Below are 25,691 nucleotides of genomic sequence, written 5' to 3'. Positions count from 1 at the left end.
AGCATCGGCTAAATGGCAGTAGAATAGAATAGAATAGAATAGAAGACACAATGGGTTTAAAACAGTATGTAGATAGAACACATACATGCACGTCAGTGTGTAACATGCAGCTCCAATAAATACAGCTACAGGCTCTGATCAGCAAATGTATTTATTTGTACATTTACAAAACAACAAGAGTACAAAAAGTCAGTCCACAGACAATTTTTATGTTGGTTTTTAGGGAGTATATGAAAATGTTTATCTCATAACTGCAGCAAACAGTCTCTCAGATGGACGAGGGGGGGTCGGGAGGGGGGTGGGGGTTACAATCAAACTTTCATAAAGCCTGTCTGTCAGCTGGCACACTGCTGCAGAGAATCCAGAGGAAACATAGAAAAGTTTGACATTCGTAGCGGACTACATAGGTGCAGGGGTCCCAGCAGGGAAGCTCTCGGGAAGGGGAGGGGGAAGGGGGGGGTACAGGTGTCCTTCCAGCTCCTTTGGCTTTTCCAACCACCCCCCCCCCCTATTCAATCAACCAGCAAACACTTTTTGTGCTTCAGATTTATGTTGTTTTGCCATCACAACAAGAGTGCAACAGTAGTTAACGCGTTTTTCTCCAAAAGGATACACAGACAGAAAAGTTGGCACATTCAAGAAGACGTTTGTTTTTTCAGAATAATAACAGACATTTTTTTTTTTTTTTTTTTTTTACATTTGTGTTTTTTTCTTCTTTTTAATCCTCATAAATACAATATATGTCTCTTTCCCTGTATCCAGAGTCCACAAATAAACCGTACAGACAGAGGTATTTACAAACTGAGGAAGGCGGTTGAATTAAACTCATAAATAATTCTATGAAAAATCAGGATGAAGGAGTTCGTTATTCGTTCTTTCACAGCAAGGACACTGCAGTGCGTCGAGCTTCTGGAAAACTGTTGCCTTCTCTTGCTTAGCTTGTGTTCACGGTGGGAAGATGAGAAGGGGAGGGGATGGTGGGGGGGTGGGGTAGTAACGGAGGCATCCCAGGTGCAGTGCACGGACAGAACCACCAGAGTCCTTATCTCATTGCCTGAAGAAAGAGAAAATGTTTTCATGTTAGCAGATGGATCAGAGTATTCCAAACGCCGCGGAGACGGGATTTGAATGCACCATCTGACCCAGAAGTTGGTCTAAAAATACAACCTGACCAAGGGGGGAGGGGGGGGGGGGGGGGTGTTGTCGGAGGGACTGGTGGTAAGGAGGGGTTTTGGGGTGGTGGATGTGGGTCTGGTGGATGAGGGGGGGTTCGGTAGGGATGGGGGACCTGCAGACATCTCCTTGTCTTGGGGGGGGGGGCGCACTGGCCAGCTGTGATTTTGTCTGGGGTGGTCTGGTCTTGTCAGGTTGCTGGTCAGGGCTCTGCCGGGTGATTCAGGTGCTTCTTGGACCAGTGTGGCACTGGGTCTCCATGATGCCTGTGCCATGGTGCCCGCCAGGCCGGGTCTTCATCATCCTGTGTTGTTCAGTCCCCCTGAGTCATGGCACCAGGGGGCTTCTGCTGTTCTGGGTACTATGGGCCTGCTGGACTCTTGGATTTTCTTTGCTATCTTTTGTGGTTGGGCGTGATCATGGTCTGTTGCTAGGATACGGGTCATCCTTGTCATATGGTCACACTTCCACATTCACACTGTAGCTGTGTGTGTGTCTGTACTTTTGGTGACCTTAATGCCTGGAGGGAGCAGCTGGAGGTCAAATTGTCCCAGTTTTATCTCTTTTTCCTTTTGCAGCAGTGAAATAGTTTTCTTTGCTTTTGTTAATACCATTGTGATTTTGTCCAACCCCACCCCCTCAACATTTTGATTGGATCACGTTTCTCCTTCCCTCTAAATGGCCATTGCTAACCCTAACCCTAACCCCTAACACCCATTACCCGTCTAAGCACGCCCGTTTAACATCCAACTCCACCCAATATCCAGCCCCGCCCCATTCTCCAGGCCGCAGTCGAGGGTTATTGGTCAGATTCGGCATTAATATATCAGTTAATATATCAGAGTTGATAAATAAGAATACAAATAAAATTACAAGGATTTAAAGGTAGCAGCATATACAACATTCCTTCCTTGGTAAAGTATAGCTGTCCGGCACAATTTGACACACAGACCACTGCTCTGCATGCCACAGCGTTGGACAGCACAGGGTTAAAAAAGAAAATGACTAAAATGACTGTGATTATCTCTGGAAGTCGTGGTGCAAACTGAACGTGATGCACGTCTGTTCAATTCACAACAGCAGACATAAATGTATGTTGGACGTTGCCTGTCCTTGAGCCAGGTTCTGCCAGAGGTTCACTTCCTGTTCAAAGGGAGTTTTTTCCTTCCCACTGTCGCCAGTGTGCTTGCTCAGAATGGGAGATTGAGTTGGAGCCTCCAACTCACGTCTCCTGGGTCAAAGGTCAGAAGATAGCAGCCAGGAACGCCACATGAGGAAGGAGAAACCTAATCCAGGCTTCCTGTCCAAACACCTCAAACTTTATTGCCATGAAGGATCACGCTTTCATGTCCCTGGGAAGGCCTGAAAAGGCCAGCGAGGGTCAGCTGGGGGCAATTGGAGCGAAGGATGGGGGTGTTCCTTCTGACTCTGCAGGGGGTGACCAGCAGTACCATGAGATACAAGGAAGTCCTGTCTGTGTGAACGAGCACAGCCAGAGAAAGGTGCAGTTGTGTCTGAGACTGTCAGTTTTACAAGTGGCTTTGCTACATTCCCATGTCAGATGTGTGTTAAGAAGCGACCCCTGACGGGGGGGGGGGCTCTTCTGTCTCCACACACAGAGGCTTTACGGTGACGCCGCGGTAAGCTTAACAAGTACGCCACTAAAAGAAAGCATGGAAGCAGCTACACAAACACATAGTTATGCAGCTAAAAAGGCAAAAATCGACCCTAAAAAATAGTAAACTTAAGTTTTACTTTTTTTTAAATGTGGCAACAAGTGCACAAAGTAAAAATCTTAGTTTGATTGACTCTTTGCTTCAACAAATTATAGACAAAAAAGCTTTTTACTGCAGGGTTTGGATTTAAACTTCATGTCAGCGACTCTGCTGTGATGTCAAACACTGTCAGTGTTGTCTCTGTAACACACACTCCCTGCAGAGCTTCCCATTCCACCGGCACAGCTTGCTCCCCGGCTTGTCACCAGGGACCCTGCAGGGGGTGCATTTAAAGGAGCGCTCCCACAGTGAAGTGTGCCCCCAGAAATGCACTGCAGAGAGCGGCGGGCGTGTATGTGTCATCTTTTGGTACTGTAAAGCTCACAGAGCAGATGGGGACGGGAGATGTGTGCATGAGCAGAGTCATGACATGGAGATGTGTGTCTGAAGCATCAATTATTAAATGAAGGAAGAATTCAGATGGTTTTCTTGCACAAAGCTGCAGTCGGCGTGTGGAAGTGTGGTCTGGATCTATACCTCATTGTGTTTCCTGGAGGAGGTGAGCCCCCGCGAGCCGGTGGAGCCTCTGGATGAAGAGCTCCCTGTGGTGGAGCAGTTACTGGACATCTGACCTCTGGAAAGGAAGCCGCTCTTACTGCCGTACGCCATCACTTCTTCATCTGCTGAGGCAAGGACGAGGGAGAGGAGACCATTAAAACGGCTATTAAAAAAGTCTGAATGTTCACTGAGGTTGTCGTGGTCCAGTTCCAGCAAACATTTTCACTCTTTAACTCAATTTAACTACTTATTTCATGCAGTCGCATCTTTTTCCATTTTCTGCCTTCTAACAGCTCTGCGGTTAGGAGCCAGCAGCGCTGCCAGGAAATACTCAACTATAAGCTTAAAAAGAGCAAATAATAAGAATAATAAAAAAAAGAAAAAAAGCGAAAAGACAAACAGCTGCAGGACTTCTGCACTTTCAGAACCTTGCTGTGTTTTTATTCATGGCTACTAAGTTGTGATGCAGCGGCTTGATGACGTAAATGTTAATCAGGAGGAAGAACGTGTCCCAGTTTGTTCCTCTGCTTGTGAACAAAGGAATAAAACTCTGCAGAGCAGAACATAAAACGTTGTCATTTCTTTCACACTCTTAGCTAAATGAAATGAAGCGTTTACTTTTTAAAATCTCATTTCATCCATCTGTTAGGAAATGACTCCATCTATCCATCCATCTATCTATCCATCTATTTGTCTATCCATCATCTATCTATCCATCCATCTATCTATCCACCCATCTGACCGTCTATCTATCCATCCATCCATCTATCCATCTATCTATCCATCCATCTGACCGTCTATCTATCCATCCATCTATCTATCCATCTATCTATCCATCCATCCATCTGACCGTCTATCTATCCATCCATCCGACCGTCTATCTATCCATCCATCCATCTATCCATCCATCTATCCATCTATCTATCCATCCATCTGACCGTCTATCTATCCATCCATCTCTCTATCCATCTATCCATCTATCTATCCATCCATCCATCTATCTATCCATCTATCCATCTATCCATCCATCTATCTATCTATCCATCCGTCCATCTATCTATCCATCTATCTGTCTGTCTATCTATCCATCCGTCCATCTATCTATCTATCTGTCTATCCATCCATCTATCCGTCCATCCGTCCATCTATCTATCCATCTATCCGTCCATCTATCTATCCATCTATCTGTCCATCCGTCCATCTATCTATCCATCTATCCGTCCATCTATCTATCCATCTATCCGTCCATCCATCCATCCATCTATCGATCCATCTATCCGTCCATCTATCTATCCATCTATCCGTCCATCCATCCATCCATCTTTCTATCCATCTATCTATCCATCTATCCGTCCATCTATCTGTCCATCCGTCCATCTATCTATCCATCTATCCGTCCATCTATCTATCCATCTATCCGTCCATCCATCCATCCATCTATCGATCCATCTATCCGTCCATCCATCCATCCATCCATCTATCTATCCATCTATCCGTCCATCTATCTATCCATCCGTCCATCTATCTATCCATCTATCCGTCCATCTATCTATCCATCTATCCGTCCATCCATCCATCCATCTATCGATCCATCTATCCGTCTATCCGTCCATCTATCCATCCATCTATCTATCCATCTATCTGTCCATCCGTCCATCTATCTGTCCATCTATCCGTCCATCTATCTATCCATCTATCCGTCCATCCATCCATCCATCTATCGATCCATCTATCCGTCTATCCGTTCATCTATCTATCTGTCTGTCTGTCTATCCGTCCATCCATAAACAACGACTGAAACTGACAGAAGCTGCGTCTTACTATCGCCATGTCTCTGTCCCGAGCCTTTCCGTTGGTGGTTGTTACTGCTGAACTTGCTCCTTTCCAGGGACGACATCGTGCCATTCGCCACGCCGCCGACCCCCATGCACTCCTGGGGGCCCTGAAGCCTGTTCTCCTCTGGAGGGGGTTCCGGAGGCGGGGGCAGGTCTGACAACAGGATGTGAGGAGAAAATCATAAATGAGAAATGGTTTGAAACGTAATAAAGACAATTTTTCCTAAAAATCAACAAATGTCTCCTGAATAATTTTGTATTTTTTTTGGCCATAAACACGAAGGACCACATCCAGCCTGGTTTCCTCCAGCAAATATGCAAATAGCAGCTTTGTGGCTCAGATTTCAGATGGAAAACATCCGCCGTCCTACAGCGTCTGCTTCCTCTATCTGCATTTGAGAAAAGCAGGAATGGAAATGTGTTCACCTCCTTGGATGTCTCGTCTGTACGCCGAAGTCTTGGACGCCTTCTTCTTCATTCTTGACTTTTGGTTGGGAGGGGTGCATGCGTCTGCTGGGGAGGAGCGGCTGTGCACTGTGCGAGCAGAAGGAAGAACAGTCAGACGAGGTTGTTGCATGTCATCACGTCGTTTGAATCTCTGCGCCTTCATGGTTGTGTTGGACTGGTACGCATGAGCACACCAGTCACTTTACCGGGTGTGGTGGCGACGACTCCGTCTTCACTCAGAGCCGGCCCCTGGCTGTGCAGGCAGCGATGGGCAGGACTTTGGCACTGCAGCGTGCCAACCTCTGATGAGCCGTGATGCTGTTGGCCGGAGAGGTTGGGGTTGGACTGGGTGAGTGGCGAGCTCGGCGCCTGGGGAACTGGCACTGGACCGCAGGGTAACCTTCTGCTGAGGGAAGCGAGGGCAACGTGTTACTGGCTACAGTTTGCTGGGAGTGACGTTCGTGTTACAGGAGAAAGTTTCTTTCTCTTACTGGCAGAATAATTCATATCTGGCTTCCATGTAAACACTGCCTGCTTGTTATTCATCTGGATGATTTACTCTGTTCCTGTTTAGCTGTTCGATACCCAGTAGTCAGACCATTACACTGCTGTAAATACAGCCACACATTAGCTTTGCCATGACTTTCATTATTCAGATTAATCTGAATAAAATCAGGTTTTACTTCAGTTTTGTTGCCAATCGGAGCATGTTTTATTAAAAAGGCAGATAAAAGTGGGTTTGGGTGGATCAGTGTAAATGAAGGCCAGTTTTTTATCCAGTCAGGAGAAGCATCAGATTTACTGCTCCGCTCGGCCAACGATTCCACCCAACACAACACCAACATGAACCAACACCTTCGGGTTGTCAGAACTGATGACTGCTCATTGGGTCTTTTTGTAACGATACTTAGAACTCTACGTCTAAGTAAAAAGTAGTATGTGTACAATGATCTGTCAGAGGAAGGTCTGTAGCTACATCTGCACCATCTGAGAGAAATGATTCATAATTCATCTTGAAAGTTTTGGAGATTTTATTGTTGAACCTTATACTTTTTTCCCAACCTAAACATGTAAAAATCACCGACTTCTCCTCACCAAGACCCATAGCACAGGTGTCAAACTCCAGTCCTCGAGGGCCAATATCCTGCAGGTTTTTGTTGTCTCCATGCTTCAACACACCTGATCAAAATTCATAAACAGGTTGACAAGAAGCTGCTGGATCCATTTGATTTGAATCCTCTGTGTTGGTAGAAGGAAACAACAACTATCTGTTGGATACTGGCCCTCGAGGACTGGAGTTTGACACCCCTGACCTAGAGAGTGGACAGCGGCTGCCAGTCCAACAGAAGTCAGACTTCTGACCAGTTATATTGCTGGTCTGTAAAGCTCTGAATGGTTTTGGACCATAGTTCAGTGAAAACCAGTGACATCTTGACCCAGTATAGCAGGGGTGGGCAACTCCAGTCCTTAAGGGCCGCAGTCCTGGAAGTGTTTGGGGTTTCCCTTTTGCAGAATATTCATTCATTCATTCATTCCTTTTCCTAACTGGTCAATCCAATTCAGGGTTTCGGGGAAGCTGGAGCCTATCCCAGCAGTCTTTGGGCGAAAGGCAGGGTACACCCTGGACAGCTCACCAGTCCATCGCAGGAACTGTTGCAACACACCTGACTCAAATCAACGTGTAATTAGCAGACTACAGCAGAGCTTGATGCTAACGTCTACGCTAGTCTGCTAATTAGATCTGATGTGTGACAGGTGTGTTGCAGGGACAAAACTCTGAACACTAAAGGACATGAGTTGTCCACCCCGGCAGTATAGCCTATCAGACCCTTCAGGTAATCCAGAACTGTTGTGTTATCAGTTCCCAGAGTCACAAGCAGACATGGAGGAGCTGCGTTCAGCTTCTACGCTCCACATGTCCAGAAGAACCTCCCAGAAAGCCACAGATGAGCTAATTCCTCACCAGAGACACAGAAACGGACATTTACACATCTTACGTCTCCCTCTTGGTTGAGTCCAAAGGTATTAAAGTCGACCTTGTGCTTGCAGAGATCCTTGGGTTTATTATGGGAGTTTGAGAAGAGGCCTAACTGGGGGAACTGGACTACGTTTTACCAGCTGAGTGAGACAACAGTGCTGAGCTGAGCGTGTCCTTACATGAACTGCTGACACAAAGCATGATGGGAGCTGTAAGTCTTTGCTTTAACACGAGGTCGTCACATACCGTGGCTGCTGCTGGCCATCCTGCTGGTTGGGGCGGGGCAGGTCTTGGGGGGCTCTGGGATCCTCGTGTGGTGACGGGGTGAGCGTCGCGGTCGACTGGTGGCTGTAGGAGGTGGCCGGGGAGGAGGCGTTGTTCCTCTGAGGGGGAGAAGGCCCGTCCTCACATCCTTCCATCAGGTATGTCCTCTCAGGGAGGGGTGGACACCACTCCTCATCCGAGCTACACGAACAGAGGGGGGGTTTAACAGATCGATGGTGATAAGCTGCTGGTTTGGTGCTTTTTCTTTAAATTCAGCCCAACAACACAGCTACCTAAAGATTAATGATGTTCTTTCAGACGACACTCTGGTTTTTCTCCATAAGCAAAACGGCGGGAGGTTAAGCTTCCTCCCGGGTGGTCTCGCTGTTCTAAAGTCGCAGACAGTGAGCGGCAGGAAGAAAAACAGCTAAATGACTAAAGCAATTGACCAAGACTGAGATAATCGAGTTGTTAGGGCCGGAGGCACGAGGCGCGTGTTGGCTTTGATGCTTCATGTGTCTGTTAGGGATAAAGACATGCCGAAGCAATGTTCTATGTGTTTATAGATGTGTGGCTGAGAAATGTGAGCCGATCGGATGACTTTTACTCTTTCTGTCCTCAACAGTTGTTTTCTAGGATCTGAGGTGACAAAGAAGGGCAGCTTTGTGTTTTTCCGTTCCAAGAGAGGACTTAAAAAAAGCCCAGTTTGAAATGTTATTCTGACTTTTAGAAGCTTAATTTTAATTTTAATCTAATAATTCTCTTTTTCTTTATTTTGATCCTTTATAGAACAAGTGTTGTGCGCTCCAGGCCGAGTGGGGCCGGTACGGTAAAGAGCTTCCATACTGGCTCGGTAGTTGGAAGCCGAGTGGTCGCGATGGCGACCCCTTCAGGGGGCAAAGCCAAAAGGAAAACAACATTAAAAAACTGCTGTACAAAACTTTAAAGGTTTTTAACCAACTTATTTAAGTTTATATTGTAGGCTAAAGATGAAAAAAGGAATGGCAGGAAAGCTGCAGGTATCCCTCCAACCACTGGTGCTCATGGAAGGGTTTGCATCAGCATGAAGGGAGGACTTTCATGTTGCTGGGATTTCAGCTCCAAGGCAAAGTGGTCTCAGGGGAGGGGTCAGACTGGCAGCAGCTCATAGATCTTTATGGATCCAAGTCTCACCCTGAAAAGCTAACTCGGGACATCTTCTTGGAGCCTGACCTTTGAGGAGAGCTTGCTGGTGTGAGTCTGGTGGTCTAGCCTTGTCACATCCAGCTTGGTCTGGCCCAGACCAAAAAAAGCCACAGGCCACCACCTCCAGGTGGGCTTCATGGTCAACTCTGCCTCCAGAAGAACAGATTAAGTATCTTGGAGTGTTGCTAACAAGTGATGATGGGTCATATGCTGGTTTTATACTGGTGCAGCATCTGTGTAAGTTCTGCTGTATGTTGCACGTCTGTCCGTGGAGGCTTGACATCCACCTCTTTCAGAACTTTAGAGATAAGTATTGGAAATGAAACAGTAAAGTCTGCACTGAAAGGAGTCAGCTGAAGTGGTTCTGGCACCAGGCATCGACTCGGTGGGATTATGTCCCCTTCCTGACCTGGAAACACTGTTTGTAATGGTATTTTATACCAATATTTGCAACACATATCACTCATATGGATACTTGTTCTATGTATACGGTGATACTAAAATAGCCACAAAAGTTGGACAAACGTACTTCTCACCTTAAATCCTTTTAGAAACTGTATCTAGAGAACATCTACTAATCTACTACTAATAAATCTACTAATGCTCATATCTGATTTGCTCAGAGCACCAAGACGTGAACCCTGCAGAGTTTTCCTCACCCGATGTCCATGTCATCACTCTCCGGGAGCTGCTCGTCCAGCTCGCACTGTTCCAGCTCTCCAATGGGAGGAGGTGGGGGCAAAGCCTCCATCCAGGTCAGAGACGGAGTCTTGACGGCTTTACCCATCGCCTTCTGCTTGGGCTTACCTTGAAAACAAAACCAGGACAGAGAGAGAGAGAGAGAGAGAGAGAGAGAGAGAGAGATGCTATCTTTCCTTCAAGGTAGAGGTTGGGCGAACTCAGAGGACAGAAATAAAAGAAGCCTTCTGGTCTCACCACTGCAGCGGTCCGGCTGTGCATACTGAGCTCCAGAGGGTCCCGGCTGGATGATCCAGTGTCCGTCATCCTGCTGCTCGCCGCTGTGAGCCGGCGCCTGCGCCTGATTGGTAAATGGCATGATGGAGGCAGTAGCGTAAGGAGTGGTGGAGGAGTTTTGGGTGTAGGTGAAGCTGTGCAGGTCTTCACTGGTTGCATCGATGGTGCTGTAGATGGGACCCTCTGTGGAGCCCCCCAGGCTGTACTTCTCCGTCTGACTCAGGTAGTTTGAGATGCCGGCTTCTGCACGGAGGATGGACGTTGGATTCAACACTGTTTTATCACTTATTCACACACAAAACACAGAAGAGACGTTCCTACCGTTGTAATATCGCTCGGCTGTGTCGTGATTGGTGTTACAGCAGTTTACAGCCTCTTTACCGCTGTGGACCAGGTTGGTGGTGGGCCAAGAGTCTGCCAGCCACGGGTAGTTGCCCATGCTGCCTCCCAGGACCCCAGGCCTGCAGAGACATTCTGGCATTAATTGAAAGCAGGGTGCAAAAGCAAACGACCATCCAGATGGAAACAGAAACAAGCAGAGAGAAAGCGGTACGTGCTCAGAAAGACATATTTTAAACATGTCGAGGACGCGGGGAGAACATCACAGAGTCCAGCTCTAACATAGAAATCCTACCTTCCATTGAGTCCTGATCCTTCCCCATGAGGGAAACCCACTGCAAGAAGATAAAAAAAAAAAAGTTAAAGGAGGATAAAGTCCAATTTTTGCTGCCAGCGAACAGATTGGAGAATAAATCTGAAGCTATTAGAGGCAAAGAAAGGAAAAGAGAAAAGATGTGCAGACTGGCACAATTAAGGAAAAGTCAATGTAAAATAGCAGAGCTTTATGTATGCTAAACATCAACTACACAACCCCCCCCATGCTCCCAGAGTTGTTCTAACTTTGCTTCCAAGTCATGTCTTTGAAAATACTTTCCTGCCTGCAATCCTCGATATCCGAAGCAAATACTTTACTTTGCAGATGTATAATGTGTTGAAAACGCAGCTTCTCAGAGCAAAACAGAGTTTTTATGGTGAATATGTTGGGTGGTTGTTTGTAAATGACTTCCCAGAGAGTCTCTATCTTCAGACAGGCTCAGAATAAATTAAACAATCAGCTTTGTCAGGCAGCTGGGAGAGCTGCAGAAGTGGGAGTTTTACTCTGAAGTCATGCAAAATCTAAAGAGCAGATTGTCTTTTCCTGGTCCTGAAATGGTGCGAATGTTTCAGGAGAGAAAAGACTTCTGTTTGGGTGGAACTTTGTGTAAAAGATGTTTTAAAGGACAAAACCGTTACTTCATGTGCAACATGCATGCATGCACAAGCCCAACTCTGGTCCATGTGCAGCTTCTCCTGCAACATGTTCTTATTTAACTTTAGGGAAAAAAACACAGTTTAACTATTTAAACCAAAGCATCAACTCTGATCCAGCTCCACAGGAAGGGATCCCCGTCAGCTGACACAGACCGGCTCTGTTTGGCTGCAGTACTGCTAAATTCCCAGATGCTGATGGTTCTTCCTGACCTGCTGGCGTGTAGGCGAAGGAGGCGGTGTAGTGGCTCAGCTCCTTCCTCTTCTTACGGCGACAGTAGATCCAGACACTGAACCCCATGAGGATGACCCAGCAGGCTCCGCCGATGCCCGCGATGAACGCCGGCTGCTTGACCACGTCGGTGATCTGCTCGGCCAGACTCACGCTGCTCTCCTCGCCGCTGTCGCCGGCGCCTCCTCCGCCTGGCATGGAGGGCTGTTCAGCTGGCAGCTCTGAGGGAAGAAAACCAAACAGAGAGGCAAAAATAAGTCTTCAACGTAGTCTTCCTCTTCGTTCAGATGAACAGATGATTTATTAGCTGGGAAGCACAAATGTCTCCACAATATGTTACCAAACAGTTCAGCAGTCGTCTGAACGTTCTGCAAACGGCCAAAGTCAAGAAAGAAAGAGAATAAATGGGAGTAAATCTGTGGAGACAATATATATATATATATATATATATATATATATATATATATATATATATATATATATATATATATATATATATATATATATATGTATATATGAATAATAAAGTTGAATTGAATATGTGAACAATCGAATAACTTGCTGATAGTCAGCGAGAACACTACTGCTGTAAAGTCTTCAGACACCTCAACCTGCTCTATATAATATGAGAAAAGCAGAAAACAGTTTGTCTGATACTTGAAAGTCATATTTTTAGTATAGTCCTCTTCAGGAACAGTTCTCTGGGTTTCTTTAAGGGTTTTCTAAAGATCTTCTTTTCATTTTTCCAGCCTTTTGTTCCATCTCTGTCCAGAAGATCCCACATTCAGGGTCCAGACAGTCCAACTCGTGGTCACCAGGGACCTCAGATGATCCCATAATGCCTCAGTCTCGGCTCTGGAGAGGATTCATGCATCTGTCAGACCTGTTACTGATTTTCTATCCAGTTCTTGGTCATGTGGCTGTTTTCCTTCCACAAACACAAGACCATTTCCAGCCATTTTGTCCTCCACACTGCACACACACACTCTGATCTACCAGCTTTTCAGCTAAATGCTCTTTGAGATTAACCAAAATTATTGTTTTTCATCCGGAAAACTGTCTTTTCTTTTACATATTTTGTAGAAGCAGCTAAAAAACTGAGAGGAAGTTTTGTGTCTTTGTGACAGCAGCGAGTAAAGAACCTGTCAAACAGACCCGTCCTTGGGTTCAAGTGCTTTTTCTTATAGCTGAATAACTCCTATGTCAGTGTCGAGTGACTGAAAAAAGACGTATTTCTCTGTAAAAGATCAGGTTGACTGACTGGAAAAACTGAATGAAAAAGCAGCCAATGAGCAAAGAGCTTCAGAAAGCTGGAAAACGGTTGCTTAGGAGCGTTTTAGGAGGCGTCTGCAGAGCGCTGCAGCTCAGACAGCCGCTTGTTTCAACATCTGCACGCTTCCTCCAGCTACAAGCCACTCACTGATGAGAACGGACACCGGCTGGCTACGAGTGCCAACGCCTGCGCTGGTCACCGCCGCCACCTCCACCTGGTAGAGCACGCCGGGCATCAGGCCTTTCAGCACCGTGGACAGCGTGTCGCCGTCCAGGGTTTTGTTGATGTAGTAGCGCGTCTGGTTGTCGGTGCCACTGCCGACACACCAAACCTGTTTGGATGCACAGAATCAGCAGAGTTAGTCAAGTGTTGCTGTCGCCACCTGCACTCAGGTGAGCGATGCTTACCCGGTATTCCTGGATGATGCCGTTCTGCATCTCGCTGGGCGGCGGCTCCCAGGAGACGCTGACGCTGGAGGTGTTGCTTAGCTTCACGGTTGCCACTGTAACAGCTCTGGGCGGCGCACTGGGGACTGAGAGAGGTGGAGGAAAGCATAAATACCTTCTCATCGACATGCCTGAACCCTCCTGTGTGCAGCACACTGGCTATTTATCAACATGCTCTATTACATGAATAAATAATAAACAGCTGTAGGATATTAAACGGGACAGTTGAGTGGAGAAACATGAAAGTGAGCCGTAGCAGGAGGGAAATGAAGGTTTATAAGGGCTGGATGAGTTATTCATGTTTTGTTGCCAGACTAAGCCACTCAGGCAGGACAGTTCAGTCCATGCTGATGGCGAGAAACGTCTGCTCCCTTGCTTTTATTTTTTATATCAAGTGCTTAAATCAAGCAGTCTGAACCCCCGCCTGCAGGGACCACAGTAAATGAAATAACTGATCAATATAAATAAACTGAAATTGTAGAAAAAAAGAAGCCTAAAGTAAGAGAACATGACAGATTTAGATGTTGAAATCATAGACTGTATAAAGAGATGGGCGGAGCCTCCGTGACGTCACCCGTAGGTTTCTGAAGAGCTGAATTGAAGCTCTGTGGGCGGTTCCTACCGTCACCATCTTGGCAGGGGCATGCGTGTCGTCTCACCCAGAAAATACAAATATGGGCAAAGAGGTGGAGCTGAGAGGGGAGCTGTGAGCGTCATGGTGGATGATTGACTTCGAGTGAACTCTGAGCTTTCTGTAGCTAAGAGCTAACCAAGCTAACCTGGAGATAACAGGAGCTAACCAGCTAACGGAGGTAAGCAGGCTAAAGCTAAGTCACGTTGTTAACCGGCTAAAAACTGCGGTTGTTCTATGTTCTTCTGACTTGAAGTGGGAGATCGGGTACCTGTCAATCAAAAGGACACGCCCCTAAATATGCCAATTTTTGAGATTAAAATACTTTTAAACGGGCGAGTTAGAAAAAAAAATTCACTCTCCACCACAGTTGTCATGAAGGTAAACCTGACCTATTAAACCTAAAATGGATTTTTCAACCAGGCTGTAAAAATGTTTATTTCTGCTGTGAAGTTTTAACATGGGAGTCTATGGGGATTTGCTCTGTCTTGGAGCCCCTAGTGGATGAAGGGGGAACTGCAGTTTTATGCACTTCCGCATAGGCTTCACTTTTAACCTTCCAAGGCTCCGTCCATCTTTCTTATACGGTCTATGGGTGAAATGCAGGTGAATGAAGAGCAACTTTCACGCCAAACAGGACTCAGCAGAGTTTATTACAGGGATTTTCTCTCTACCTTCTTCTGGGGTTCGAACCAGGAGCGTCCGGCTGTCTTTGCCCTGGAATTCATCGAAATAAGGACGGATCTTTATCTCGTACTCTGTTCCTTTGAACAGGGTGGTGAGGACGGTGCTGCGCTCCGAGGGGGAGTTGATGTCCTGGAGGAGCCAGTTGCCCCCACTGGGCCGGTAGAAGAGGCGGTAGCCCTGGATGTACTGAGACTGCCGGTCCACCTAAAAATATTTAAGCGAGGCAGAAGGGTGAAATGACAATAACATGCTTAAAAATCTTCTTTCTTAATTAAAAAACATGGATTTTATCCCGTTACCATCCAGGACACCCTGATGGAAGATGTTGTTAGCATTACGGGGTCCTGAAGCTGGACCGCCACCTCTCCCAGCTCCCTCTGCAGCTGCCTGTGGTCCACTCCCTGACCTGTAGGGCTCACATCTGAGTAAAAACACACGAGCACTTATCTGCAGGGCTGCTACGGTGTCCGAACAGAGACTACACCGGTGATCCGAGTCGGTGAAGGTTGTACCGACCTTGTGTCCTGACGGGCTCCGAGATGGGGCTCGGGTCACTCAAGCCGTAGGCGTTGACGGCTCGGACAATGAACAGGTAGACGGTGTTGGGAAGAAGACCCATGATGGTGTGGGTCTCGATCTTCACCATGTCAGCTACAGTCTGCCACGTGCTGCCTGCTGATTGGCTGGAGAAGAAGTGAAAAAAATCAACGGCATGAGAGAAAAATCTGGTCAGCTAAGGGTGTCATGGTTAGGTATAAAAAGAAACATCTCTCTCTTCTGTGTTTCCAAATGAAGATGGCTCAACAATATTTGTCAAACTTCACCAGAAAATCATCGGTTTGGTTTAGAAACCATGGAAGAATAATTTTACAACATCTACAGAGAAGAGTACTGGGAATAATGGTGCTTTTAGACAGACTCCATTCTGGTTCTGGCTCCAGTATGAATCTGCTTTCTTGCAAACTGGACTGTGTTCATACCAGTTTAACCAGATTCAAAGTGAAAAGACTTCATGGGCTTTACTATGCGGATGTGAACAGAAACAGTTTGGAGAATTTAGGACTGAAAGTTGATGGTTTGTCACAAGAGTCCATCTTAATCTACAGTTTCCCAAAATAAACAATATCTTATAGTGGAACTATTATGTGCATTTCAGGCTAATTTATTTTTATCACTGAGACCAGAAGGGATGGGATTGATTGAGTTATTGTCACAAATGGCTTTATTTACTTCAGACCGACCCTCTCCGTAGGCTGTCAGATCAGCCTGCGGACAAAACGAGTGGATTGAGACTCTTCCGCATTAAGCCCCGCCTCCCGCCACTGCACTACATTGGGAGCGCGCACCGCACCTGCTTTCACCATCTCATAAACAGAAGGATTAGGCTAATATGAACTCAATAAAAAACACAAAATACAATGTCAACACATAGCATACAGCCCTACATGTTGGAACCTGAATCAGACCCTGAAAACGAAGTGGAAAACAGCAACCCACAGCAACGAATGCAGCAGGATGTCTCTCTTTGGTAAACTCACCAGCCATCGTTGGAAATAACTTTATCCCACGTTTTCCACCCGCCTGATGTATTTGTACATGCCCTTGTTAACCAGTAGAAGGTAACCAACTCTCTAAAATTACACGTTTTTCGTCGCCATGGAAACCGAATGGAGCGCATGCTGGAACTCAAACTCAAACTCAAACATGCATTTAGGTGATAAAAAACAGTGTCGTTCCCATGTCTGATGAGGATTCAACACTATAACACTGTAGAAAGCTCAGAAAACTCCAAATACCATAATAGGACCTCTTTAAGGGGAGGCCTTTCTGTGTGGAGTTTGGATGTTCTCCTCGTGTATACGTGGATTTTTTCCAGATACTCCAGCTTCCTCCGGCCTGAATCCCTGTTAGGAACTCGGTTAGATGCTAAATCGATCACTTCTCATATGTAAGTCGCTTTGGATAAAAGCTTCTGCCAAATCACTGTAGAACTGAACAGAATCACACAGCAGAGTTGGCAGTTGAAGGGTTCAGATCATTTCCAGTCTCTTTAACTTCACATGTTTTTAAAATGCCCTCAGATATTTAGCAGTTTATTCTCAACATATTTCTTTTTCTAATTTTCCAATGCAAATTATTCACTCCTGAAAACTGATGTTGTGATGATGGAATCAGATTTTGTTCAAGCAGAGCCTCACATAAAAAGCCTCTGGGCTTTTTGGCTCTGACTGCATGTCTCTTGTTGCTGTGTGAAAATCATCTGCTGTACTGACTCAAATTCCTTTGATATTGTGCAAAAAAAACCCTCACATCCAACACATCTGAGAAGCCAAAGCCATGAATTGTCTATAATTTTTGCATGAAAAATAAATCTTTTGATCTGTAAACATGTATGGTGTTGGCTATTTCAGTCTGTAACATCACATACGTTAAGCTTTCTTGCAGGAATTAACTGTTAGATGCATTTCAGGATGTGATAAAAAATATCTCAGCACGAGAACATGAAATGTGTGTTTCTATAATAAAGAAAGAGCGTCAGTATTTCATATCAGTGACAACAGTTAAAACTGTGTTTTCCTGTATGTCGTCTTCAGGAGTGTTTTGCTTCTGCAGCTTCACAGTTAATCAACGCGTGAAGATCTCTGAGAATTCTGGATCTGTTCGGACTTAGACTTAGACTTTATTGATCCTTTTGGGATGACTCCCTCAGCCAAATTAAAAATTTAAATTTAAATTTACAGCAGCAAAAAAGGAAAAGTAGCATGCACATAAAATACATAAAAGAAGAGTAAAAAATTAACAATAATAATAATAATAAATTAAATAAACAATCAGGGAATGCACAAACAACTGGCTGGGGGTCTTCAGCTCCCTCCCCACCCCCAGATTTTTCTGCATTTCACTGTTTTCAGCTTTCTAGGATTTTGCTCCGTGACAAAGTTTATCTGGCTGCAGACGAGTGAGCATTTCCTCCTCCAAATGAAAGCATTTCCTGTGGTGGTAGATAATGAAAAGGGAGAAGAGGAAATGAGGGTACGTTTCGGCCTTAGCAGCAGATGTATCATCCCATCGGCTCTCAACCACGTCCCCCCCCCCCCCCCTTTACTTTACTGAATTCATTGTCACTTTGTTAAAAGAGCCGTCACCGTTCTACTGGATAGTTTTAGATTTCCTATCCGGGTCCAGAGGAGGTTTGTGGTGAACAAGCCTCCAATCCAACCTGTCATTTCCTGAATGCTACAGGAAAATTATGCACTGTATTTATTATTAAAATGGTCAACGGTGAGTTTTGATCAGTGTGATTTGCTCCAACTGGTGATTTACAGGAAATAACGGCGGTACAGAAACCAAATTGTAAGATTGCTGCAGTTTAATTTGTGTTAAATGAAAGAATGAATGAAGAGAAATCAGCCATCAGGTTCCCACAGCAGTGTCCGTCAGGTCAGAGTTTTTTCACTGTGATCTGTAAACATGGCAACCAGCATCTAAAGCAGGTCTAGTTAACGCAGTCCCACATGGGTTGCAGCGTCTTCATGTATCCCTGCTTCAACACACCTGACCCAAATTAATAAGTCTATGAAGTCACGCACGATGACTTTGAGTCAGGTGTGTTCGTGCAGGGATACATTAAAAACCTGCAGGGCTGCGGAAACTCGTGGGACCAAGCTGAAAAGCCCCAAACCTGATCCCTGCAGTACACCCTCCAGGATTCCTGCGTTGGAGCATCATGGACTGCACCTGCGTTCCTGTCATTACCTCCACATGTGTATCTATGTATACCTTGTGTTAGTAAGGCTTCTGTGTGTAGTCTTGTAATGATGAGTGTGTGTGTGTGTCCACATCATTTACCGCCCGGTTGACCCATCGGAGAGCCGGGTGGGAGGAGTTTCACTCCATTAAAAACAGGCGATCAGCCTGATGACCAGCTCAGATTTGACGGCTTGTTTGGCGAGAACGGCGCTTTTCACCACACGGGTGGGATAAACAAATCACTCATTTTAGAGATAAACAGAGAAAATAGTCAGACTCAGCTCAGTAATGCTGATGTGTGGCTTTTTATCTAAGTTAAAGAGATCGTTTTGAGTTTTCAAGAGGAATGAGGCTTTGCCAAAACAAGAGAAATTTATCTTTTAGGGGGAAATTGTTCATTAAAATAATAAAAAGTTAATAATAAATCCACGATTTTGGACACATTTCAGTCAGATTGGAGTCGGCATAGTGCAACGATGTCCACTGGACGTCTCTTGACAAATGAGGACAATTAGCTGGGTTGGATCATCGCTTTGCTGCTGAAAAGAATTTAAAAAAAAAAAAAAACTGCGGCAGATGTTTTAGGAGTCGTATTAAAGCTCTCTCTCCATTTAGGGTTCAAACTCCTCCGCTGCTCGTCATCACGTCTCCTCAGGTCATCCACCAGCTGATCGGAAAGGAGCGGACCCCCTCTCTACACACTGTGCACTTTGGGGATCTTTATTAAACCCTTTATACGTCCACCTGCATAAATATGCAGACTTCTCTGAAAAATTTGTGGGTTTGGGATTCTCCTGGATCCATTACTGTCCGTCCATCAGGTGTGTCGTGCAGATTTTTCAGCATTACGTCCGTTTATGTGACGTATATGTTACGTTTCTTTATGTAATTTTTCCAGCACAAAATAACAGATGAACACGTGCTTTGGATGTGTGTGTCGGAGCAGGCTGCCCTGTGAACAACAGATACTCAGGTATCAGACTCACATGGAGAATTAATAAAAAAATAAACACGATTTTACACATAAAAAACCCATTAAACCAAACATGCTCACAAACACAAAACCTCGTGCAAACAAACCTTTGCACCTCGGGGAAGGAAGTTTTATTGGAGTCATCCTGGTGGTCTCCTCCATCAGCTTTATAAAGAATCCGTTTGCATTACTCCGCTGCCACGGGCCACAGTGGACATCTGGATCTGATTAAACTCTGCCAGTGTTCTCCTCTCCATCCGCTTGGAAAGACATATTTTCTCTGCCTGTCTTCGTCTGGAGGCTTCCCTCCATTCCCGCTCAGATAAATCTGCTACAGCTCTAATTAATCCAAGGTGGACTTCCTCCCAGGTGACAGTACCCGAGCTTTTCTTTTTTCTGGGGTTCATTCAGGTTCAGACGAGCCACTGAGGGCGAGTGAAGACATTTTATCTCTGAAATCTCCATGGCTGACAGCGAGTGACAGCGATGGAGTGTTTCATTGTGACAAAGTAGTTTAAGGTCGTCCGTATATGAGCTGGACAAACTGCTCTTTATTTTGCTGTTTCTCTTTTTTTTTTTTTTGCTGAATTAACGAGTAAAGGAGCTTTAAAAGTCAGAGAGGTGAAATATTAAGACTGAAAGCATCTAAAATCATCTTCCTCTGCTTACCTGAACGCCTCGATGATGTATGACGTGACGGCGGCTCCGCCTTCGTGGGCGTTGGGTTGCCAGGTCAGAGAGACGCTGTTCTTCGACACATCTGTGACGATGGGTTTGTGGGGCGGACCTGGAAGCTGGAAAGGCTCTGCAGCTTGAGCTACAGATGAGCCGGCACTTTCTGGAAGGCGAGGGGGGAGACGAGCAGGAGATGAGAAAATAAACGTGGTTTAGATGCTGCTGTGAGCAACGCCCTTCCCTCCAAACAGACGTCCAAATTCTACTATCAGTAAAAGTCCATCACAGCAACGTAGGCTTCATCAGGGCAGCTTGTTAACTTCTTATTCCCTCATTTTCTGACACCAATGAAGTCTCAACAACCTGAAAAGTTTTACGTTGTAACTCCTGATGAGTTGCACCGAAAGTAAAAAGTCTTCAGTTGTTGCTGTGAGCTGCAGACAGCTGACAGATTCACACAGTTGCATCTCTAATGTGGTCATTGGCGTGTTTTCACCCTTTTGCAGACCCTTAATGCCTCCATGCTTCACTCTGATCCAGTAACAGAGATTTATATGAGCAGTTGGCATGGTAACGGCTTAGAGACCAGCAGAGGTTCAGTGATTTAATTATGTTTGTAGCTGTTTTTGTTTTTATTTATACTGTTAAATAAACAGAAAATGAACTGCGGAGAGACATAACTGTTAGTTAAGTGATGTTAAATAAAAATGATATTTTTGGGACGTAAAATCAGGATTACTGCTTTTATAAACATTTTGCTTTGAATGAAAAGTAAATTTTATTTTTTTACCTAATTCTGTATGCATTATTCTATTAAACTAAATATTCTTTCTTATATAGATTAATAAATAAAGAAAGTATTTATTTATTAATCTGTGTATTTATTTATTAACCTGTGAATTTATTTTTTTATTTAGCTTTTTATCTGTCTATAGATTTATCTATTTAATTTGGAATTTTTGCTTTTTTTTTAAAATGAATTTTAATTTATAAATCTTTGGATATTTTTTCTTCATTTGTATAATTTTTTTTGTTTTCTTTTAGTTTTAGTTTACATCTTTTTATTGTTAAATAAATTAATCCTGTCTTCACTTTTTAATTGATTTTATTCAATTTTTTATTTTAAGAATTTCTTATACCTTTTATATCTTTCATATTTTTTTCTTATATTCTGCTTCTTTATTCAATTTTCCTTTACTTTTTGATATTTTAAATGAAATTATAATTTTTTTTTTCCTGTTTTGCTTTTTAATGACACCCACCGCTCCTGCGTTGCCGTCTGCCGGCTCTTCACACAGCTGTGATTTGCATGGATTTCCATCACGCAGAGACAATTTACCTTTGACTGTGAGCACTCCACTCCAACTCGTCTCCCCGCTGGAGCTGGAAGCCAGGCAGGTGTAAACTCCAGAGTCCGTTTCCTGGCAACGGTAAAATGTGTATCATTAGTTCAGTGCGGATGCGCGCGAGAGCTGCAATACTGTGTTAATGCATCCATTACAAGTTATTGAGACTAAATGTCATATCTCTTGAAGCAGAGTGTCTGAGCTCTGAATACTGAACAGGGATGATGAAGAGCTGGCAGAACACAGAGCGAAGCCAGACAGGTGACTTCACCTCTGCATCCCTTTCACATCAAAGCAGAATTGCCTTGTTTTTGTTGTTGGTTTTTATTTTCCATCAGTTTTTGGCTCCCATTAGTGCCAACATGTTTCTATGCGAGTCATTGTCTTTGGTCTCTTGTTGTCTGATTATAGAATCGTGTTTTGTGGCAGAAATCTGTCAGTTCTGCAGGTGCGAAACCAACAGATCAAATCGAGTAAGTATCTAAAACGGAAACGAAGCACGTCCAGCTGACAGGCGAAGCAGCATCAGTGGTGCGTGGAGATGCAACACAGAGAGGAACGTGTTGCTTCCAGGATGGGTGAACTGTAAAAGCACAGCATCATCATGCATTTCAAGTACCTGCATCCAGCGGATTCAATGAGAATATTCATCTAATTTATATTTCTTTCTTTTAGTTCCACTGTAAAAACCACATCATGCCAGCTGCTGTAATAAGCCGCTTCTTCTCTCCGTATTTTATCAATCGCCGTCATTTCAATTTTCCCATAAATGACATTTTCTCAGTCCTTTTTGAAGAGAAAAACTAAAGTCAAGCTGGTGGATTTTATGTTCCTGGTCTGATTCCTACACAGCAGAGGAGGAGAGCTGCAAGACGGATCAAAGGCCTGAATTTTAATGACCAGCAAGAGGTCGAGAATTTTTTAAGGCTCCGGTCCTTTCTGCTCAACGACTGCTTAGCATTCTGGACAGGCCACGAGGAGATGTAATTAAGAGGTGTGTGAAAAATCTGCCTGGGCGTACACGCTCATGTGTGTGTCTGCATGTGAAGACCGGCTATTAAATTTTTGGGGGAGGCGAGCCAAAAGCTAGACGGGCTGTGAAATTGCTTACAACAGAGGGAGATGTTGGGGGTCTCTACGCTGGTGATATCTCTCAGCATGACGCCGAGGCGGTTGCAACTCATGGGAGCGGCGCTTCAGAGCATGGCTGTGTGCTTCCAGGTTATTCCTTCATCCTCACGTCTTTCTGCTAAATATTTATCTGGGGTTTAAAATGGAAAATCCTTCCTGAAAACAAAACAGGAGGGATGTTCGGCAGGTATCAAAGAGCAGAAGGAAACCTGCTGTTGCGCCGCATGCAGACGTTCAAACATAGCGGCGCCATGAAGAAATGTTTCCATAAACGTTTATTTTTGCGTGGAGAAGCCTGAAAGACTGAAGACATGAACGCAACTGGAAACTGGACTGAAAAATCCAAAAGTGGACGAATTCAGCAAAGTTAAGTTGGTTTTTGTTCCACTTTTTACAGCATGACTTTTTAACAGGTCCTTTTCCAGTCCCCCACCCACACACATGTTCTCATTAGGGTTGAGGTAAGAGGAAGATGGTGGCCATTGTGAGTTATTATCCGTTTACACCCACAGCAGCCAAAGACTCAGTGTTCTTCCTACATTGTGGGACACAGCGTGGTTTCTACTGGGGAACAAATGCTTCTTCCTTTCATATCATGGCAGACTTGGTCTGGTAGAAACTGATTCTTCAGGCACCCTGAAGCCTCATTTCCACCACAGGGTGTTGGCCAGGACGCACCCACTGGAAGGTACTCCAATACACAACGTGACCTGTGCCACTTTTCAGGATCCTTCAACTGGGGTGTTGATCTCACTTATCCGACTCGAAACAGTGGATCTTGACACACTGCAATCCTTTGATTGGTTAGAAAGAAAAAAAAACTCACTTCGCATCAGACCTGTCAGAAAACCAAAGCAGGGATGGATTTTTACTGGGATTTTCTTTGCAGCCTGAAGCCACCTCTTGAACAAGACCTATTTTGAACAGCTACATGCCAAGTAGAAAGACCACAAACTGTTGGAGGACCGCCAATCTCTTCCCTTGTTTTGGTTCTAATTTAAGGAAGGCGTTGCGATGCAGTGACGTCATGTCATTATGTAGCTGAGGCATCTATCGCAATCCACCTCATCCTCCATCTCCCAGGTAAGGATATGGTTGGATGTAGGAGCGCAAAGACAGTTAACTGCTCCATCTGGCCCTGACTTTCACCCATTGGTGGACACTCCCCATGATTCCAGCCCAACACATCACTCCAACCCCACCTTGCTGACACTTGTTGGGACATATGTGACAATCGACCAACCACCAACCATCCATTGCAGCAAGACATTCATCAGTGGATAAAACAGTCTGAAAATGAGTCTTTGTGTATTTTCTGAGCCCAATGCAAACATTCCTCTTGTGAGTGTTAGTTAAAAATGCTCCAAATGCAGCTTTACAATGCAAAGATGCAGCTTGTGGAGTTTCCTGCATGGAGAGGTTAACCAGCACCTCCAACCACTTACAGATAAACTCTAAATATGATGCATTTCTGACACTTTCCTCAATCTGCTTTCATCTAGACCAACCGTTTGCTCCAACGATCCCACACTAAGTCATTAACAGTGTGGTGATCTCACTGTTCAATGTATTCATTCTTCTCTCAGGTCATTGAGCTATTTCATGCTTTATATCTGAAAAAAGATCCGTCCGTTTCCCCAGACTGACTGGGAAACTCACACTGACTGCTACAGATACACTCTCCTATCTTTCATTACCTCTGGACCTTGCCCCTCCCTCAACTCACGGACGGCGAGTTGGATGGACGCGCTGGTTGGCTGCGACCTCACTTGGCTACTGAGAGATCCCACCACACCATCCCTCCCATTTGTTCCCTTATGTTGTAACTGTCTGAATATGTGCATTTTTGTTTAGAGGTGTGTTTTTTTGTTTTTTTTTTGTTGCGTCTTCATCCTTCCCCCTTTTAGAGTAGATATACTTCTTTCTTTTTTTTTTTTACCACCCACCCATCCTCCCTCATGTAATCTTTTCTCATTCTGCATAAGAAGATGCGCTGCTTTCATGGCTGCTGCCTCAGTCTGCCGGGTCCTGTTTCTGTCTCATGTATGTTGTTTTGTCTAATTCTTGGACGGGTTGTGCTGGAATAATTTTGTTGTGTTGGGACGCTGGCTCAATGACAAATAAAGCTGATTCTGAAAATACCTTGCTTAATAATGTGGAACATCCTCCCTCAGCAGTTTTTCTTAAATTTAACTCACCTGGGAAATGGTGATAAATCCTGTCTGAGATTACCAGTGATGTCAACAGACAGGAGAAACAACACAAGCAGAGAAACTAAAACCCAAATGTTTCATATGCAGAATCAAGTGGAGCACACCACATACACCAGTCCCACCTCATCAACCTGGGTCTCCTTCGTTATTCTTTAAAAATCTGCAGAACATTTTAAAGCATCTTTAGAGATGTTTTGGGCTTTACTAGCCTTTATCAGAGACAAAGAGGGGGTCTGACATGTAGCAAAGGGCTGCAGGCTGGTGTTCTGATGATTTGGCACATCCAGTCAGAATAACGAGCCAGAAGTGCAAATTTAAGCCCATATCTGCTGAGTTAGGCCACTTTAGCAAAAATAACATACCTTTGTGTGTTATTCTGTTTATACAGCAGTTTGATCCTGAGAAAATATCTCCCTAAAAGATCTTCATCAGACAGCAACAACTTTGATCACAAGAAGTGGATATTAACAGTTAACAGGCATAAAATGATGACGTTATGCATTAGTTGGTGGTATGCTGAATGTGAGCGTTAGGCTCAGAGTGTGAGCGTTAACCACGCACCGATGGGGATGCTAAGTTGTCAGCAGACGGAGATTTGAACCTTGCCTGGCTGCACTGAGGAGTTGTAGCTTCCATACATGTGGCAGTTCAACTGCTTAGAGTTTTACTACCAAAATGTTGGAAAAGTTGTGGTTAAGCCAAATGTATCATATTTGAGGCATTTTGCATCACTTTATGGTGGAAACTTTACTCCTAACCCTGATATAACACATACTGTTTATAAATAGATGGACGGAGCCTCCGTGACGTCACCCATTGGTTTCTGAAGAGCTGAGTTGAAGCTCGGTGGGCAGTTCCTACCGTCGCCATCTTGGCAGAGACACGTGTGTCATCTT

The 25,691-nt window shown here is 44.7% G+C and overlaps 1 protein-coding gene across 3 annotated transcripts in view; it reads right to left on the bottom strand.

The window, feature by feature from the left end:
* Positions 1 to 501: 501 nt before the first annotated feature.
* robo3 (roundabout, axon guidance receptor, homolog 3) overlaps positions 502 to 25,691 on the bottom strand; it is a 128,654-nt gene continuing 103,464 nt past the window's right edge. The window contains exons 10-27 of one of the 3 annotated variants that reach the window (XM_079247747.1): positions 21,445 to 21,526; positions 20,100 to 20,268; positions 15,224 to 15,390; positions 15,007 to 15,128; positions 14,695 to 14,911; positions 13,351 to 13,475; positions 13,091 to 13,274; positions 11,652 to 11,891; positions 10,765 to 10,804; positions 10,452 to 10,591; positions 10,092 to 10,373; positions 9,815 to 9,962; positions 7,953 to 8,171; positions 5,935 to 6,131; positions 5,708 to 5,815; positions 5,268 to 5,435; positions 3,426 to 3,571; positions 502 to 1,054 (exon numbers count right to left, since the gene is read on the bottom strand). In XM_079247747.1, coding sequence (XP_079103873.1) covers positions 1,043 to 1,054; positions 3,426 to 3,571; positions 5,268 to 5,435; positions 5,708 to 5,815; positions 5,935 to 6,131; positions 7,953 to 8,171; positions 9,815 to 9,962; positions 10,092 to 10,373; positions 10,452 to 10,591; positions 10,765 to 10,804; positions 11,652 to 11,891; positions 13,091 to 13,274; positions 13,351 to 13,475; positions 14,695 to 14,911; positions 15,007 to 15,128; positions 15,224 to 15,390; positions 20,100 to 20,268; positions 21,445 to 21,526 — 2,766 coding nt within the window. In that variant the 3' untranslated portion in view covers positions 502 to 1,042. The remainder of the gene's footprint in view (positions 1,055 to 3,425; positions 3,572 to 5,267; positions 5,436 to 5,707; positions 5,816 to 5,934; positions 6,132 to 7,952; positions 8,172 to 9,814; positions 9,963 to 10,091; positions 10,374 to 10,451; positions 10,592 to 10,764; positions 10,805 to 11,651; positions 11,892 to 13,090; positions 13,275 to 13,350; positions 13,476 to 14,694; positions 14,912 to 15,006; positions 15,129 to 15,223; positions 15,391 to 20,099; positions 20,269 to 21,444; positions 21,527 to 25,691) is intronic. The other 2 variants (XM_079247748.1, XM_079247749.1) reach the window with 2 other exon arrangements.

Source organism: Telmatherina bonti, assembly GCF_933228915.1.
Source record: "Telmatherina bonti genome assembly, chromosome: 10".
In the NCBI taxonomy this organism is placed as follows: Eukaryota; Metazoa; Chordata; class Actinopteri; order Atheriniformes; family Telmatherinidae; genus Telmatherina; species Telmatherina bonti.
The sequence above is the reverse complement of the archived record's forward strand: the minus strand, read 5'-3'. Positions and strand labels throughout refer to the sequence as shown.